Source organism: Calonectris borealis, chromosome 1, assembly GCF_964195595.1.
Source record: "Calonectris borealis chromosome 1, bCalBor7.hap1.2, whole genome shotgun sequence".
In the NCBI taxonomy this organism is placed as follows: domain Eukaryota; kingdom Metazoa; phylum Chordata; class Aves; order Procellariiformes; family Procellariidae; genus Calonectris; species Calonectris borealis.
Window position 1 is genome coordinate 155443077 of NC_134312.1, and position 19236 is coordinate 155462312.

The 19236-nt window shown below is 37.6% G+C and overlaps 1 protein-coding gene across 1 annotated transcript in view; it reads right to left on the reverse strand.

Annotated features, from left to right (window-relative positions):
- Positions 1-19236, reverse strand: part of MYO16 (myosin XVI) — a 304717-nt gene that overhangs the window by 52017 nt on the left and 233464 nt on the right. Inside the window, exon 27 of the mRNA XM_075137449.1 lies at positions 9970-10072. Coding sequence (XP_074993550.1) covers positions 9970-10072 — 103 coding nt within the window. The remainder of the gene's footprint in view (positions 1-9969; positions 10073-19236) is intronic.

Genomic DNA, 19236 nt, shown 5'->3' on the forward strand with positions numbered 1-19236 from the left:
CAAACACTATTGTCAGATGTACATCACTGGTAATGATGAACTACAGAAAGCCAAGACATATATACCATGTCTAAACTCCATTAACAAAATTCAGAAATGACTGGGGCACATTTTTATCCCTTGGCTTCCCTTCTCTCTACTCCAGAGAGAAACTATTTTGAACCAAATGTTTTAAAAAGTCTCTAAATCTGAAGTTTAAGCTGACAGACAATGATGGTGCAACTGTTAGTCTTTTAGTTAAAATCAGATGCACTCAAATGGCAAAATCAGAATGCTTTCTAAAATTTTTTTCTGCTGGTATCTCTTTTCCCAATAAAATAGGCCTTTTTGTGTTATTGCAAGTGTGTGAAGGCAAGGTGATAAAAACCACATTTTACTTGTCTTGCCATTGTAGAAACTCATAAATAGGGAATAGGTTTTCTTTGCATGGTGGAAAATGCCTGGAACAGCTATTTTAGAAAACTGTGCAGCTACAGACAGACTAGTGTAACTTAGCTATTCCAGAGCAGTTCCTCTATTCAGACCATCTATTCTGGAATCATCCTTCTGCTTACAAATTGGAGCTGTTATTCCAGAACAATATTGCCTTTTCCTAGATCCTGTTTCTACAATGCTAGCTACCCTGGTAAAATGTTGTCTTTATATTTGCTTAAGAGATTATCTTGAGAGATGGCTTGCAATTTTTAACTTCATATTCATCTGAGGCAATCTTACTGAGATTTCATTGCGCTCTCATACTCTGCTCTCAGGGACATACTCTCATCCTCATTTTCTTGACCGGTGACTTCCAACAAAAGTTTTCACTTTTCTTTCTGTGCTTTAAAAACTCTCTCTTCGCCTGGTTGTCTTAGCATTCTGACTTCCTTCTTCATCCGTCATCTATTCTGGAGTCTGCTTCTTTCCCAGGGCTTGCTAAGTTTCCTTGGGCATCTTTCCTTTTGTCCCCACTTCTTTTCCTCCTTATTTCATCAAAAAGTTCTGAGAAAAAGGGGTCAACCACTTTCTTCTTCAGTTTAAATTTGCTTCCCTTTTAGACATCTAATCCTGAATCATTAACAAGCAAACTTTTCATGTTTTCCCAGCAAAACATGTCAATTTTCTCTTCACTTCCCATCAAGTATTCTATTTTCATGCCTTCAACTTTCTTTCAGGATACCAGAACTCCACCTTGACTCCTCCCACCACATTCACTCTGTCACTAAACCCTGCAAATTCTGTAATGATTGCTCATCAAACAACTATTTTTTCCATCCATCTTGTCAAAACACTTACTGAACTTTCCTTATTACTACCTTTGGCTACTAAACCCTCCATCATCTTGCTCATATCACCTTAAATCCAGAATTCTTCTATAAGAATAACTGAATTATTATTCATATGGTTAACTGTAATTAAATTATCATGTACTTATTATAATTACCATTTGTATCTCAGTAGCTCTCAGACAACCAAAGCCTGGATACAAATACTTAATAAAATCATATCCTTCTACTTTGATCACATTTTCTCTTTATACTCCACTTTTCCGTTCCACAACCCCCCTACATCACATTGGAGCCTTTTTTTCCCCGTCTGTCTCGGGCTCTGCCAAATTATCCACTTTTTCCTCATTTCTGCCTCTTTCCCTTCATTCCTCAAAATGCTTGTTTCTCCCTTTACTTCCTCACTGGAAGTCTCTAAAACATTCCTCTCTACCAGGGCAATCTTATAGTATTTTGACAGTAGAAAAGAGGATGAAAAGTTACGTTTTCAAACCTTAAAAAAGCCCTGACTACCAGCAATGCCCGTGGCAAAATTAATCCCATTCTCGATTAGTCTCATAATTAACACACTGGTCACATCTAGGCTATATTTCAAATGTGTAACTTAACTAAAGATTGAGTTGCAATTTATTTTGCCGTGTGCAGTCACAAAATCACAGTCAAGACAATTGCTCAAGCTTATGGTCAGTTTAGCTACAAGTGTCTGGCATTGTAGAGTCACAAAGCTAGCATGCAAAGCATTAGCACTCTTTTCTCTACACCCTAGGAACAATATAAATGGAGCTATTGTGGCATCACTTATGCTATGAACTTTACTCATAGAAGCTTGCTACATTTTTAAGTGAATGAAGAAATACAAAATGTCAATACAAATTCATTTTTACATTCGGATAAAAGCTATTTATAGATTTTACATCATATGCCAGGTCTATTGCGAGCAGCGCTCTAGACAGAAGCATTATAGAAGAAACTGCCATAACACATTTGACTATGTTAGTATGGCTGGAGATCTCTGTTGCTCAGTCTTTGAACTAAGCCTGATACCCTCTAAAGCTGACCGACAACGAGCTAGTCTCACTGCCCTCTGTACAGTTCTGGTGTTCAGTGAAAGCAATAATGCTGAAAAATGTTGGAATTTCATATGCCAGATATCAAAACAGTTTTTGAGGCTGCCACCTGTCTTCATTCTGGTCTTTTCTCTAATCACAAAATGTTTCCTGCTTGCCTAGGGGAAAAAAAGGTTAAAATGTTCTTCCACTGAAGCACTCACTTTTCAATACTTTCTGGACTACAAAGTGCTCTCATCTGAGTCTGAAATTTTAATGTCATTCAGACTCCTGTAAAAGTAAACCATCTGTGAATTACAGTCATAGTTATTTTAATTAGAAAAGCATTAGGGTTTTAAATGTTATTTTTCAAAATGACACATTTTTTAAAGATTAAGTAAAATTGTCATTGATGACTACCAAAGCTTCAATTACTGCTACAGGCCTCCTTTTTTTTTCCTGGGAGGAAGGAGAAAGGATAGGAGGGAGCTGTTCTTTCTCTCTTTCTTCTTCTTCTTCTTTTTTTTTTTTTTTTTTTTTTTTACAGAAAAGGTGTAGGATGTAGAAGTACAGACATTCAAAACTATGGAATGGATGCTGAGATGGTGTGTAGGTGGCATGGAGGCAGTATTAGCTCATACTTAATAGGTGTCAAGGGAATCTGTAAAGCTGTTCTTTAGTTTAAAAAAGGCAATTTGTGGGAGTGCTGTGTGTTTCTGGCAGTACTTTCAAAATAGCTACCTACAAAAGACAGAGAACTATAATCTAATGATATTTTACACAATGACACACATTTTCACAGTGCATTAATGAAATGTAGAAAAAAGCCTTAAAACTATTGTAAAATGTGTCTTTTTGCAGTGTACATGTCTGCAAAAATATTATAACGACAAACACATTTACAGGGTACTGATCTTTTACAAGGACTGAAATGTTATTTTTAAAGGCTTACTCTCTCTGCTTTATTTGTTAGCTTTTCTTCACATTTTTAAGAGTCCTCCTTTGTCTCTGGCAAATTAGTGACCTTGCACCATGATACATACTGAATAAACCCACAGTTTAGCATAGCTTTTGTATGGCCTTAATATAAAGTATGTGAATAGTCCAGTATTCATGCAAGTGACATTAAGCATTTATGTAAGCATTTGTCAGGAGTTGGACTTTAGGGAGAAAAATTGTCATTCAGCTCCCTGGGAAAGGGCAGAAAAATGGTTGTTCCTTTTCCAAAAACTGTACAAACCTCACAGTCCTTTGCACTTGTGAGGCGACAAAAATGACTGCCCTACAGGAAAGGAAGTGATGAGGAAATATAAGATGCATGTAAAAAATACTCAGTGGAGGAAACCCTACCCCAGTTTTATCTCATGGGATCTCTGTACTTACTGGGTCTATCATTCCAGTCTTTCAAAATTCTAGAAATTCTAGACATAGCACCAAAACAAACAATATGAAAGTGTCTCTCTGTGTGAACTGAAAAATATAGGCAACAGTCAACAGGGACTGTAATGGCAGAGAAAGTAAACTCTGAGGTAGGAGACTGGAAAACTAAACCCAGACAAATAAGGGATGAACACCAGGACCAAATATGAAGCGAAGTATCTAGAAAAGAAAAAAAGAGAAGAAAACAAGAGAAAACAAGTCAAGACAGATACAAGGCAGGGGAAGGGGGAGAGTAACTGAGAGAGAAAGAGATGGAATCCAGATTTGAGAGATCTGGATGCAAAAGATATCAGAAAGAAAATAAAGAGTTTGCAAGACTAGTAATCATAAGTAAACCCTGAAAGGTGGATGGAGAGAGGGAGGAATATATTCTAGAAAGAAAAAAAAGATAGAAATATGAACCAAAAATAGACCTCTGTGTTGAAAGACTGACAGTTTGTGAGCGTTCTAAGGTCAAAGTGAACCATCCATCCTATTCTCTGGCCAAGGGGATAGGATAGACCTGTATTGTGTGGCACAAAATAGCTGCTGAGAAAGCTTGCAGGTGGTGGCTGGCCCAGGCCAGCTTTTTGGTAGTACTGGTGAGGTCCAAACTCACTCTGTGGCGATTTCTGCTACTAGCAAATTATTTCCAAGAATGTAATGGGAGGATATAATGGGACAAAGATGTAATGGGTCAATGTAATTTTGCTGACATAATTCAAAGTATGAGGGAAATATAGACACTGGTTTTTTAATCATTTACCGCTAGTCTGGAAACTCCTCCTGTGATTTTTTTTTAAAAAATGTGATCTTCATAATTTACTTAATTTTAAAACTGCCTAAAAGAAAATTGCCTCTTAAAATAAGTTATTCAAAACAAAAAGGAACATTGACTTCCAGCACAGTTAAAATTACTAAATGACAAATGAATAAACCGGCATACAATTTATGAGTACTCAAAGTTTTCCCACTCGAGGGAAAAAAAGAGTTAAGAATCCCTTATATATTACATTGCTTGCAAAGTACTCTAGTACTTTATCATATCAGGTGCAAAGCAATTTATGAATTTATAAATGGCATAACCATTTTCATTTTAAGCCAAAATAAACAGTTCTGTTTAACAAATAACTTCAAAGTCTCTCTGAACTAAGCATACAATTTACATATGTATGGTTTCATATACTTCTGCTCATTTCTCTGATTTAATCATATGCCACTTACGTTCTATACTCTTCTATTTAATCATAAATATACTTTTCCCAAAAAGGACTCTGGTATGCTAATATTGTACATTAATATATTGAAATAAAAAAAATACTTAAAGGCAGCTGTATCAAATCCAATAAATGAAACACCTGTAGGTCAGTAATGAAATATGGTTCTCTCTGTGGCTGGTAAGAACCTGTGGATCTCTTTGTTTTCCTTCTGCAGTTCTAGAAGTGTTGGAAGAATTTAAAATCTCTAGATGGACTTCTGATATTTCCCTTTATTGAGAGCTTATTCTCTGTTTTAACACTCTTTTTGAGTGGAAGAAGTTTAGTAATACAGCTCCACACTGGCAAGGATCATTTCTCCAGAAACACTGCAGGCTCCTGAAACAACTCTAGCAGCATCTGTAGCTATAAAAAATTGAACTGGCACTAACACAGTATCTATCTCATGCAACTACTTGATGCTGATTTGGAGCTTCATAAAAACATTCTGACTGACTTTCCTGTACTGCTTATTTCGTACCTGATGAGTCTTTGGATCATCCCATTCAAACTTAAGACTTGTCTTACTCTTTCCAAAATGAGTGATATCTTGTGTTCAGAATTCAAGGCTACTGGTAAGAAGGAATCACTGTGGATTAGAAGCAGCAGGCTAAAAATTGGAAAGATAAACTAGGACAAATATTTTATTAGACATTTTTAAGGATTCCTATCTTTTAACCAGACAAGCATTTCTAGCAGTCAAAGGCTGAAAGATTCACTTTTAGTGAAGTCTGGCCTTTGCAGCGCTTGTATTTAACAGCTGCACTGTATAGCAAAAGCAAATCAAATTGATGTTTTGTTTTACTTCTGGTATAATACAAGTTGTTTGCATTTCAGCAAGCTCCATCTGAGGTAATTGAGAAGGGTTAATTGCAGACCACTGACCTTAGCTAAACAAAATGTAAAGCTCCAAGTTTTGATGAGAAAGATCAGTAAGCTATGAGCTAACTCTCCTTTACTGAATTTATATTTGCAAGCTTAACAGTGTGAGGAATGATAATCCAAACAAACGAAAGTTTCCTTATGTCAGTAAAAAAAGCCAAGTACTGTTTGTGCCCTGTACTTCTCCCAAAGCATGTTTGCAAACTAGTCATGCTATTGGGATCGTAGGCTTTGCTTAACTAATACATCACTGTATGACAATAAATGAACACAGCACTGAAAATGAATGTAAAGGCCTTCAGATGTTCTGAAGGGGAGGAGATTCTTCTGCTTTACATGGAGTAGCCAGTACTTGCACTCAATTTGACTTTAAAGTTACTACAGATCATCTTGCTCCTTCTAACATTAATAGCAAAACTCTCACTGACTTCTCCAGGGGTTAAACAAGTCTATGACGTTCACTCTCTCTCGAGTAGGAATGGTTTGTTTTGATTTAGAAATCTGATTTTCTCTTACATCGGGTGTGCTTAAAACTCACAGCAAGTAGCTAAGCTTGCCATGATCAAGTATATATTTAAGCTGAAAGAGCACCTTATCTAGGCTGTGCACAGAGTCAGGATGCAAAAACTGCCTTTCATTAATAGCTCTGCACTTTTATAATTTCAGTAGTTAAGCTAAGTGCATGACTGAAACCGCATGGTATGGCAGCTTCAATGAAACAGCTATTTTATTGTCCTAGTTTAGTTATCTCCAGCTCAGCTTACCCAAGTAACAGCAACATTTCATAAACCTATCAACACTTCCCTAATAAATACTTTCTTCTAACACAGAAGCTGCTGAATCAAGCACCAGACGTTGGCTAGCTGATAGTGTTTGCTCTTATGCTCTACTAAACAGCAGAAAATAAACCAAAATTGGATTCTGGTATTGGATCTTCTTCACTTGTCCTCCATTTTTAAACAGACTGCAGTATTTACAAGAGGAGAAAGAACTTGTTCTGTGAGTAGGCTCTGGCTTTTGTTGTTTTGTTGGTTAATAAAACACTCCCCAAACACAACTTACATGAGAAAGAAAAGATAAATTGTCAAGCAGGAAATAAATACAAAGAAACTATCTTCTTTACTCATTTTTGGGCTCTCACTTCAGAACACAGATTTACTTTCCCCTCCCCCAAGTTAATATCACCTCTCACAAAATGGGATAGTGAGGTACATTATCAGAAGGAAGTTAAATAAAGTATCATCCAGATTCACTCAGCTATGAAGTCCAGATCTTTCTTTTTCCCCTCTGCTGGGGAGTTTATTGGCAACCTCGTCCTCTGATGATGACATATAAGCAGGAGGTTGATTTCAGATGTGTGTTGCTTTCTCCTGAACTTCATCATCTTTGATGTGGATATTTTAGCTATCTTTTTTTTTTTGTCAATTTATCTACCCGAATCTGCAACAGCTCTTCAGGGAAGTGCAGATAACAGTGTTGGGAAAGTCATTTTTGACTTATTCATGAACCCCTGCATCAAATAGATTTTCAGTTCCAGCAGTGACTCATTTGAAGTAGTTACTGCTGGCAACAGTGGCTGAATAAACTGGTTATATGTGCAATCCCCTACTACTTCTTGGATGATTTTTAATGATGCACTACAGATGACTCCCTTCCTCTGGCTTTGCTAGCTGACATCATCCTGGGTTCCTAATTCCTCTTTTCCTTCCCTTTCTTCCCCCTCCTCCCTTTTACATTTTTTCTTCTTTTTTCAGAGTCCTTTACTGTAAAAGCATAGAGGAAGGCACCCATGACAACTGCAGATTGTATAAGCTTCTTCATTTAGATTGTTATTTAAAGTTCAACTTTCATGATTAGTCAAATGAATCAAAAAGATAATTGAGAGAGAGAGATTATGTGACAGACATTAGTCACTACTGCTGATAGTTGGGCATATCGTTTTGTATCACCTATACAAAACTTGTTGGTGTCAAGTCAACTGTATTCACTAGGCATTTGTCTGTAATAAATTGTCTAGACTTAGAGTGAATTTTCTCCTAGATTTTTCTTCCATGATTATCATCTTTCCATCTGTTTGTCACAGCTCTCTGTGGCTTGAAAAAGGTGTAAGGAGAAGGTCACTCATTTTTTCAGACCTTGTCCCTTTCAGCTTAGTCTGTTGCCATGTGCTTTTTAGTCACTGAGTGACAATGGTATAACTCTCATCCCCAAACCCTCCTATTCCATTTACCTTACTAGCCTCTCTTTTTTTGTTCCTTTCTGGTTTGAAGGACAATGCATTACACACTGCTGTAGTTTTGCACACCTGACTTCTCCTGGTGTTTGTGAGATTCTGGAGTCAGAACCTCTAAAATCTGTTTGAGATCACAAGCTTCAGTCCCCTGCACGATGGAGGGATTCTGTTCTGCAATTTCCTTTTTACATTTTTGTCTTTCAAGGTTCCAGGCTTGTTTTCAAACGCCAATTGCTACAGAATCACTAGTCTTGAGCTGTAGGCTTTCAGTGATGGCCAATTGCTTTTTTTTTGTGCTGTAACGCTGTTAGTGGCTCCTGGGGAAATAAATTTCATAGGCATCCTGTCCTGTGTTTCGTGACTGGAGCACAACATGCAATTACTGTTACACAGCTTTTGCCCAATGTCAAGCTTGTAGCCCCACCCAAGTTCTGAAGGTTAGTGGCACTCTCAGCTCCAGGTACTTGTAAGTGAAGGTACAGCTTCTAGATATTAATGACTGTTTTTTATAGCGAACCTTGTGGCAAGGATGCAGAATATACCCCAGAGCTGACTTAAGAAACCTGAGTAGGGGAAGCAAGTCTATTTTAATACTGTTATCTTTTTCAGGGTCCATCCTTTTGCTCTTTGCTATTGAGGGAGCGGGGCTATACATGCCCAGTACTTACTTTAATGACTAAAGGGGACTTAAACAGTATTTTGACCAAAGAAAAATCTTCTTATGTGTCCAAGTGCAGGTGATCATGCATGTGTGCTCCCAACCTAGTGAGGGGCCTACCATTTTTCCTGTTATAACTAAGAGGAATCTGGGCCACTGAGAAACAGCCATAGCACAAAGTCCAACACAGTCTTTGCCCTTCATAAACAGTTGCAGAAACTTTTTCTGGGCATCTTAATGCTTAGAGGTCATGCATGAATTAGAAGACCTATGTTAAGCCCCTCCTTTAAACTAATATTCCCAAAGTATATAGGAGTGCCCTAACCACTGTCCAGTCCCTAAACTTCATACTTGTCCCTGAAACTAGTCTGGATGCTCTCTTGTGGAATAGATTTCAGTCTTCCTAGGCTGGGAAAAGACCTGAATCTGAAGCTCACGCTGCCTGGGGCAATGCTCTACACATTGAAAGCTTCCTTTCTGTACAACAGCTTATATAGTTGCAAAGAAACACCATTTTCTTTAGAAATTGCATATGTTAAAGAAATCAGTTCTGCTCAATTAAAAAGCCATCCAAAGGAGATGGCTGAGTACTCTGGACAAATGGAGACATCCGCCTTGCAATCCTCGCACTGGTGAGGATTAACTAGGATATAAATAGGATAAGGAGATGGGATAGGAAGTTGAGAGCTTCCTGTTCAGTGTTTGGCTTTTTTTTTTTTTTAACTTTACTTGATACACAGCAACCCTAGGTACTTTGGTCTATCTCTGAATTAGCATGCTGGCGCCTATAAAGGCATTAACAAATGGGAAGTCCTAAGTAGTTGTTTTGAGTCTCCTCTATTATAACAGTATAGCATTTAGTATAGGGTTTTACATAAAGAAAATGTGCAGGGTTTTTTTCTAATTCAGAAACCATTCAACCACTAAAATGTGTACATCAGATACCTTTAAGAACCTGGATGCAAATTTACAGAGTGTATATGCTTAATTGAAATCTTTTCCTTCCCATAGGAATACACTGATTTTTTGACACAATGATCACAGCTACTCATATGCTAGAAAACTCAGAAAATCAGTTTGATTCTATCCCAAAGCATATATTAAATGTCAAAAGAATATACTTCTGCAAAGGATCTGGTGGCTTGCCACAATGGAAATGACTCAGCTAGCTTGTTTAAAGAATGATATTTTAATTGCTTTGTAGATCACAAACCTGCCAGCCTTGTAATTTACACTGCTGAAGAACAAGACGACATCTCTCCTTGGCAGACAACTTCTTCTTCTCTCCTGCTGCTGTATCAGCCAAATCTTTATACCTAGAAAAATCAGCAGAAGTAGAGTTACTCTAATGTTGGCCTGGTTGACATCTTTGCAGACATTGTCAGCTTTCCTTTGACTCTCAAATCTTTGACATCTGAACTGGAAGATTAGGATTCTGCTAAGGGTGAAGAAAACAAGGCAGCCAATCACTTTAAATCTTTTATATTATTAGACATGACCTTGGTTAATAACAGTGTGGGACAACTGATGCCTAAAACGCAGATTTGCTTCCTGTCGGTTCTTTGGATGCCTCACCGAAAATCAATGCAGAAAGAATGCAAAGCCTCACCAACTGATTTCATTGGTACTGAGTCAGGTCACTGAGAGGAGGAAAATATTTTTTCGGTATGTGTTATATGACATATGCCTATTAAGGAGTAATTCATAAGAAAGTGACATTGATAAAAATGTTTTCCATCAGTCTGAAATAATTTTTTCTTCATTTTGAATAAAAAGTCTTATAGCAAAGAGATTTAAGGGACTTGATCAGTTTACACTAGTGGAAAGAAGATCAAGAGGAGACTTGATTACAGCATCGAGTACCTTCAAAGGCAGAAAATGCTAGATATTAAAGGGCTCTTTGATGTACCAGATAAAAGAACTAACATAGGAAACTTAAGTCATACAAAGTCAAATAAAGTATAAAATTCAAATTTTAATGGTGGACTTATTACAACATATTACTAAAGAAACTGATTAATTTTATACATCTTGATGCTTCATATTATTACTGTACTTTCTTGAAGGTATTCCTCAGTCTAGATCTGACTGGATGTAATGAGCTGGAATGGTTTTTCATTATAAAAAGCCAGTTTTTGAAAAGGAAAGATTTTGCAAATGTGTCACTTTTGATTAAACTCCCAATGAAACAAGGGTAAGTTTTGAATTTTGCGTGCTAACTACGCTTCTTGACGTTTTATTTGGTTCCTTAACAGCTGAATTCGCCTATAGCTCTGGTGCAACCCAAAACTGTGCTGTCCTGGGACCACTCACACAGACCATGGCAGGCAAAGCTGCAGGGCTGGAATGACTCCAGGGACATCAATGGTCCCAGGAGCTGTAGCAACGCTGGAGCAATGTCCGCAGGCAAACTGCTCTAAGGCCAAATTTCACGTAGACTTCTAGTTGCCTGGAGCTGCACAGACCCTTGGGTATCTCAGCTCCTGCAGTCTGGAAATGTTCTCTGGTCTGGTAGCAGTCTTGCTGAGGACTCCATGGCTAAGTCTACACTAGTAAATGAAATGTGAGCTGGATTATTTCTCTGGCATAGAAACCATCTGGCAAAACACCAGCCTGTATTTATTAAGTATTCTGCTATGTTCTATTAAACTCTGTCACCTTCCAACAGAGTGTAGCCACATGTATGCTGCCTTCTGGGACTGGTCACTAGCCTGTCTTAATTCCCAAATTGTGCCCAGGAATTGTTTGGAGGAATGCTAGTTGGAAGGGGCCAAACCTTCACCAAAGATCCTTTTAGTTAGTCTAACACTCCAGATTAGCAGTAGAAAACTGTGGATCCTGCTTTCCCAATAGCTCAACTAGCTGTATGGTCACGAAGACATTTGTTTTATGGACTGCTATTAAAGCTGGAGCCACCTCGTTTTTATACTTGTAACAACTGAATTTTCTCAGAAATCCTGGAGAATCAGAGGTGTTAGAGAGACAACTTCTGGAAAGCTTAGCAACTGCTGACTGAAACAAAGATGATTCAGCATTGACTCACAATGCATGAAGAAGTAACTGTGAAAGTGGTCACTGAAATTCACTCACAGCAGAAACCCAAAGAAATAGATTTCATTCCTGAAACAGAGCCAAATTAAAATTTAAAAGGTTGAAATTCTAAGTTTGGATCAGATTTACTTTAGATTCATGCAAATCACAGGACTCAAAACAAGGATGACCAAACATTCTTTACAATCTGTATTATACAGGAGGCCAGACAAAAATGATCCATTGTTTTCCCCCAGCTTTAAAAGTCTCTGAAATTCCACCACATTACCCTGGAAGTCTAACTGGAGTTCACAATTCCCTCCTATCCGTTAAAGCAAGCTCTGTCTTAGAAAAAGAGGATAGGCTAATGGTTGTGGTAGCAGAGAAAGAGCTAACTATAGAAATTTAATTCTGCCACAAACTTCCTTTGTGAACACAGCAAGTCATTTGGAAGATGATCTACCTTTCCCTATGTGAGACACTGAAAAGCTACACTCCTAGCCTGAATTAGTCAGCTTGTTCTCAAAACAGTCTGTGAACATAGGTATTTCCATAGGGTGACTTGTTCTATGCATCCTAGATACTTTTGTTAAAATGAGAAGAGATTGCCCTCTGGAGGTGCCTTTCTCTACTGACCATAGATGGACTCAGAAGAGAAGTCCAGGCTGGATGCTTGCATTCTGGGTGGCTGAGAGGAACCTCACAAGTCTACTTGTCTGACTGACTTACTCATCTGCAGAGTAAGTAAACAAAGGGACTAACAGGACTTCCTTATTTCTCCTATCTATCTTGTTCAAATATACTGGCAATTTAAGCACCTAGGATGAAAAAGAACCTTTAGGCCTGGTGTCATCATCTGCCATCTCAGATCAATCATTTTTATCTTGTATAAGGCTGCTTAAACAAAAACAATACAAAATTTGTAGCCATTTTTCAGCCAGAAAGGTTCCCTGATTTGATTCTCAGCCCAGTTGTGCAAATACCAGTGTTAACACCAGGGAAGTAATGGGAATGGGTAAGTGGGAATGAGCAGACCACACCTGTTGGTGGCAGCCCAAATTTGTCCTGGACAAAAGTGGTTCTGTAATCATAAGCTTATTTGATTTTTTGTACTTAATTTTAAATGAGTTAAAATATTTAAACTGTCTTCATTTTTTTTTTCCTTTTGGGGAGATAACCAAATGCTATAGCTTTGCTTAGGGATTTTTTTGTAGTCTAAACTGCTATTACCCTCAGTAAAAAACTGTGTTAGAAAGAAAGCAAAACAAAACTGACAATAAACTAAGATATAAAAAAAGAAATAAAAATTTATAAGTGACACATTATTATCAAAATGCAAAATGACATCTCTTTAGTGCAACTCTTTAGATAGCTTCTACTGTGAACTGAGCTTGTGTTAATTTATGTCATCTTACATTTAACCCTTTCATGGTCTCAAGAATAGCAAAAGAACTTATTATTTTTCAAATTTACTGTATCACAGAAAATAGTAATAAAAAATACTGAATTTATGGTGCAGGCTTGTATAGATAAACTTGAGTTACTTGCAAACAACAGGGCTTGCTTCTGGGGAAATGTAATCTGGAGAGCCTTTGAAACTTTCCCTTACCAGAGAATTCTTCCCCCACCACTGCAGCCTAAATTCACTCTGAAGTGAATGAACAAACCCAATTAAATACCAGGCTTCTTCTCACTGACAGGTCATACATTTTGCCCCAAGTAAAAAATACAGAGTGTATTTGTAAGGCTTTAGAGAGAATCCTGAGGAATCCAGTGAGCATACTCAGTGCTACCTTGCTAAAAAAAGTCTTTAATCAGGCAAAATACGCTTCAGCTAAACTTGGATGAGTTAAGTTGTCTAGTTTCTTAAGAGTCGGTAGAAGACACTATTCAGGTGTATATACCCTACTCTAATACTGATGCTTAAAATAGGTCAGGTGAATTGTGCACTGTAAGACCCCCATTTCTTTCCATTGAATATGAAGATAGTCTATGCTCTTGACTCCAGCATAGACATCTAATATTAGACAAAGTGAATTTCTCTCCTAGCCAAGTCAAGAAGCTGATAAAAAGCAATATTTCATGGCCTAGCCAGAGCAGCTCATTCACTAATGGATCCAAAACAAAATACAAAACAAAGAGATTTAAAGGATTAAATTGAATCAACACCCCTCCACCACCGTGTCAAGACTAATGTAGTGTTGATTAGGAAATAAATGCAAGACCTTGTCGCATGCATCCCCCCTCCACTTACAAGTTGAGACAGGGAATGCGACCATCGGGAGGCTCTCCCCAATGCCCTTCCACAGGAAATCAGTGTGAGAGAAGCTCCGTTTTCCCCAGCTTTGTCCTTAGCACCCTCCTTGTCCTAACTTGTCATTTTTACACACCTAAACAGAAGAAAGAGCTTTTGGCTATACAGGCTAGCACTGTGAGCACGTACAGACTGGCCAGGATCCTCTGGTATTGCAGAAGCTGTGCTCTGACCTCTCTTCCTTTACTTCTGAATGATTTTTTGGTTTGTTTGCTGCTGCCAATACCTTCAGGTAGCTGGTGAATACGGAAAACTCAGTTCTCTTGGGTCTTCACAGACAAGGGTGTTATCTGATCATTTTCTCCCTCACTTCCCTAAGTGCACAGCTGACAAGATTCAGCAAGCTGTTTTTCCCTGAGACAGAATATTCCCGAGCTCAGGTTATGGCACAATAACCCACAGTAATATTCTCAGGCTCAGCACGCTATTTGATTTACACAGAGTGTGCACAAATAGGCTGTAGGGCTGTACTCCCAGTTCTGTATGCACAGCAAATCTTTAAGCATTGGAATAAACACCACACACTCAATTTCAATGGCACATCAACGTGATAGAAGATACTAATGGAAAGAACACGGCAAGTACAAAGGGCACAAAAACAAGCAGCTCCAAATCAACAGCTTCAACAAACCACATAGATGTCCTTGAACTGAAGCCTCAGAATGACTTTGTTTGTTTGTTTGTTTCTTTTTTGCTTTTCTTTTTCTCAGGACTCTCTCTAGCCTAGCTAAGAAAGAAAGACCAAAAATGACAAAGTCAGAGGACTGCTACTGACTGCAATCCAACCTCCTCAAGTAAGAGGACATCCTCTAACACCAGAATTCAAATCTTTCCTGAAAACAACTCCTTCTCTCCATGTCTTTGTCTTGTTATTTAAAAAATAAAAATCACGTATGGTTGGCATGTAACTGCTTTATAAGAGTGCTAAGTAATGTAGTTTTAAGTTTTAAATATCCAAACACAGCTTATGAAAGCAAAAACAGTCAGTCCTGCCAGTGTAATTAATTTTCTCTTTCTTTTGTTTACTTCGATGTATTCTGTTTGCCAAGGTAAAATGGCATGATTTAGTAAAATCTTTTCAAACAGTAGTGAATAAAAGAATGCAATCAAAATTAACTTGTATCCTGTATTTCTGCTAGAAGAAATGTAAAAACTGTCATCACAAATGAGTAAAACCAGGTTGTGCTGTCTTGCTAAATTCTCTTTTTTTACTTTCTAAACTTCCTCTTTTCTTCCTTTGACAACCAGTAACAGATTGATGTATTATTATGTCTGTGAAGTATGTGAAAGAGATGGACTTTGTTTGCAAATCTTGTCACCATGTGTTCATAACTCAGGATTTTTAGTTTTGTTTGTTTGGATTTGGGGAGGATGGGGAGAGTGGGTTAGGCATGGTTTGTATTTGAAAAATCTATCAAGTGAGAGCTGAAATATCTAGAGGACCTATCTACTGAAAAGAGAAACCTATTTTTTTTTAAGGAAAAAAAAGGATGTCTGGAGAATTTTCAAGTAATAGAAACATTGTAAAAGCAGTCAGCAGCAAAGAATAGGATGGAACTTTGATTAATGTTATGTGTATATAAAGGATAAATACTCATTCCACTTCCCTGTTTTATAGTCTTTTTTTTCTTGAAGGAATAACCTAATTATTTTTGAAATATGAGGAACATGGGAAATTCCAGATAATTAGAAAAGGGGAAATAGATTATTATAGTTTCCAAGAAAAGAAAAGTAAAGTGATTCTGCCAATCTCTGTACAATATATATGACATAAATATCTCATTATACAGCATAAATATTAACAACCAAAGCGGGTATTCAAAATTTTGGAGAAAATAAATCTTTGGATGCGGAGAAGAAAAAGATGCCTTTATAAATAACAGGTTACAGCAGACAAACAGACTGCATTTTGGGCTTCTTTTATAGGAGTACAAAAATATAGTATGAGGGCTACAAGGTTCACCTTTATATGAAACACATTTTGCACTGAGGCTACTTCATACAGGCTTACAGAAATAATTCAGATTTGTGTAGAGGTAAGCCGGAAGTGCAATTTGGCTGATAGATTTGAAACAGTGAATAAGTATATATGGCAATGAATCAAAAATTTAGAGTACCTGCCTGATGTACTAGTATTAGTTTTTTAAATATCCTAATTGATACCAAGCAACACACGATTAAATGGCTAGACTTGCAGACCAGTAAGAATTAAGAGAGAAAATAAAATAGGAGTAATTTTGGAAAAACTGCAAGCATTTTTATTCTCTCTGGGTTAGGCTGGCATACAAACATTTGCTGACAGAAAGAAACCTGGAAAGCAGTAATGCTAAAAGTGGCCTTACAGCAAACTGACCAGGTATCATAGTTTTACCACTGGAAGCCAGAAATTTTTCAACTGATGAAACACTCTGATTTTCTACTTCAACAATTAAAAATGCACTTCCTATATAAAGAGGTTTAGGGGCATACATAACATGCTTTAACATGTCTATGGGAAAAGGAAAATATACTTAGAGTGACATAAATGGTATGCAAATGAGATAAAAGAGCAAAATTAAGGACTAAGAAATAAAAATGGAATAGACTTAGAAAATCCCCAGAACCAAATTTTACAGTGACCTGCATGTGGGTCAGCCACTGGACCCAGGTGGAGTTCAGTACAGACTTTTGAGGGAGGATCAGGGCTATGAAATCCACTGGATCAGAATACTCTTGCATAAGAAGTGGCCATTTGGGATATTTTGATTTAGACAGAATAAAAAGTAAGATAAATTTCTCAGATAAAGATACTACTTTGTGATGGGTGACAGACAAATGACTTGGAAGGATTTTTTTTTTTCTTTCCTAAATTTTACGTTTTTGCATTAAGTTTTGCCACCCTTACTCTTTTCTAGACATCTGAATTTCAATTTCTGGAGAGAAGAAATAACGAATATATGTGTGTCTTAATCCTAGAATATTTATTCATATACTTCATGTAATTAAGCAGGGGCTTCCTCATCTCAGACAATGTGGCAGCAGAATAAAAAATGGAATATAAATTATAGTTCAGCTCTTGGGATTAGTGGATTCAGCTATGCAAATAAAAAATGAATTCACAACATCTGCTAAAGATTTGCATTACAATAATTTTGCATTATCTTACTTAAAGCTGACATTCCCATTCCATCTTGATAAAGCAATGTAAAAATATATTTATTTAAGAAATTGGCAAAAGTGGCACATTTAACTCAGAAATATGCTAGCATCAAACAAACAAGCAGCCCTATTACATGAACACTTGCCTCTAACTCTGTAAATGTTTACTTTTACCTCTAGATAGATAGGCCTTCTCCATAGCTAACTTCCTCTTCATGCTTGGGCACTCCACAAACAGGCGCACAGAGCAGTAACATGCTTCACTGTACGCAGAACATATGGACTGCAGAACAAATTTAACTTTATCAACCTGTTAATTTGATTCTGCATAACACAGAGGTGATATAGTACCGGTGTGTAACAAAGCTAGTTTCCCGTCTCCACAGACGTAGCCATGTGAAAATAGGGCGTCAAAATTAAAAGTCCTCCTGCAGAACAAAAAGGTCTGAAATAACAGAAAATCAAGAGATACTCTCTTTTTTTTTTTAACAGAGACCAGAATAAAGGAATGCCTGGGAGTACGAGTCAAAAGGTGACTGAACAGAATGGTAAATTTTTGCCCTTTCCTACCATAGAGAAAAGACGTGCCCGGTGAGGCTAAGCCACATCTCACTACTCAGGCTATAAGGAATTAGAAGATGTCTTATGCATCCTTTTCTTTAAAATCACACTACAAGGCAAGAGTTTTGGTGATTATCATAGTATTGTGCACTTGGCCTCCAGGAAACTTCCTGCTGGGCCTCACCAGCAGGCCAACTTTGAGTAGGTCAAGATAGAAAGTCATCCTTCAAGGGGCACAGGACAAGGTCATGAGTACTGGTCTACAGATCTGCAGGCAGAGGGGTGGGCATAATATTACAAGGGGGTGAAATTATGGGAAGGCTTTGAAATGGTATTCAGAGAAGGACATGCTTAGGCCCAGCTCCTGTCCCAGTGCTTGGAAGGCTGGAATCAGATGCTTGAAATAACTGCAAACAGGTTGTGTAAAGCAAAGTGACTTACGACTTTTTCTGAAAAATACACAAAGCCTTTTCAGAAACGTGCTGTGATACTGAGTTGAAACACCAAAGGGGGCTTCTACACCTTCCCACTGGGTCTCCTGGAGAGGTTGCTACTTCATTGGCTCATTGTTTGCCAAGAAAGCACTTCCCAGCTCATTTGGAAATATACCGAGATAGACATATATTGCAGAAGCAGAAAGCAAAACCAGAGTAAAATGGAAAATTTGATCTTAAAGGGAAATAGGATTGAATATGATGTTCCACCTAGATGATGCTTCATTTCTTCCTTGCTTTTGTTTTTTCTCTTCTGTGCAACCTTGACTCAGCCAAAGAGGAATGGAAATACACAAAGTGCTTCCCACAATGCTCACTAGTAGCTCAGACGAGGTGTATTGGGATTATGGGGAAGGTTTTTAGGACCTTCTTAAACCATACAGGCAAAATAGCTTCTCTGGAAGATCATCTCTCTCTCTACTCCCTTCTGCGGGATCTTCCCTTGTGCCCTCTGAGCCCTGTGAGTAGTATCAGTCTGAGTAACAGGATTCTCCTGGCTCTGAATTGCATAATGGTTAGACAAGCTGTACACAAGCAACATTTTTCAAGATAGGCTAAGGCTGTCCCCTTGGTGTACTGTATCAATACTTGATACAATACCAGATTCTGCTCTCATTTACTCAGCAGGAGTAATTCTGCTAAAACTGATGATGTTAAATTAATGCCATGTTGGTCTAAGAAAAAAAGCAAAATAAAATCCAATGATTAAGATACATAAAGGATTTTACATGCATGCTTGCATAAGATTTTGTGTTTGCTCTCAGATGTCACCAGTATTAACTGCCTACTATTATTCAGTCTGACTAGGAAATCTAGCTTTAGGAAGTCTCATTCCAGGTTCTTCTGCTGAAGATTAAATGGCTGTAAGGAATATCAAGATGTGGATAAGGAGAAAAAGGGTGCCATGAATATCTGAGCTGAGTGGAAAGAATTTAACAGCTGC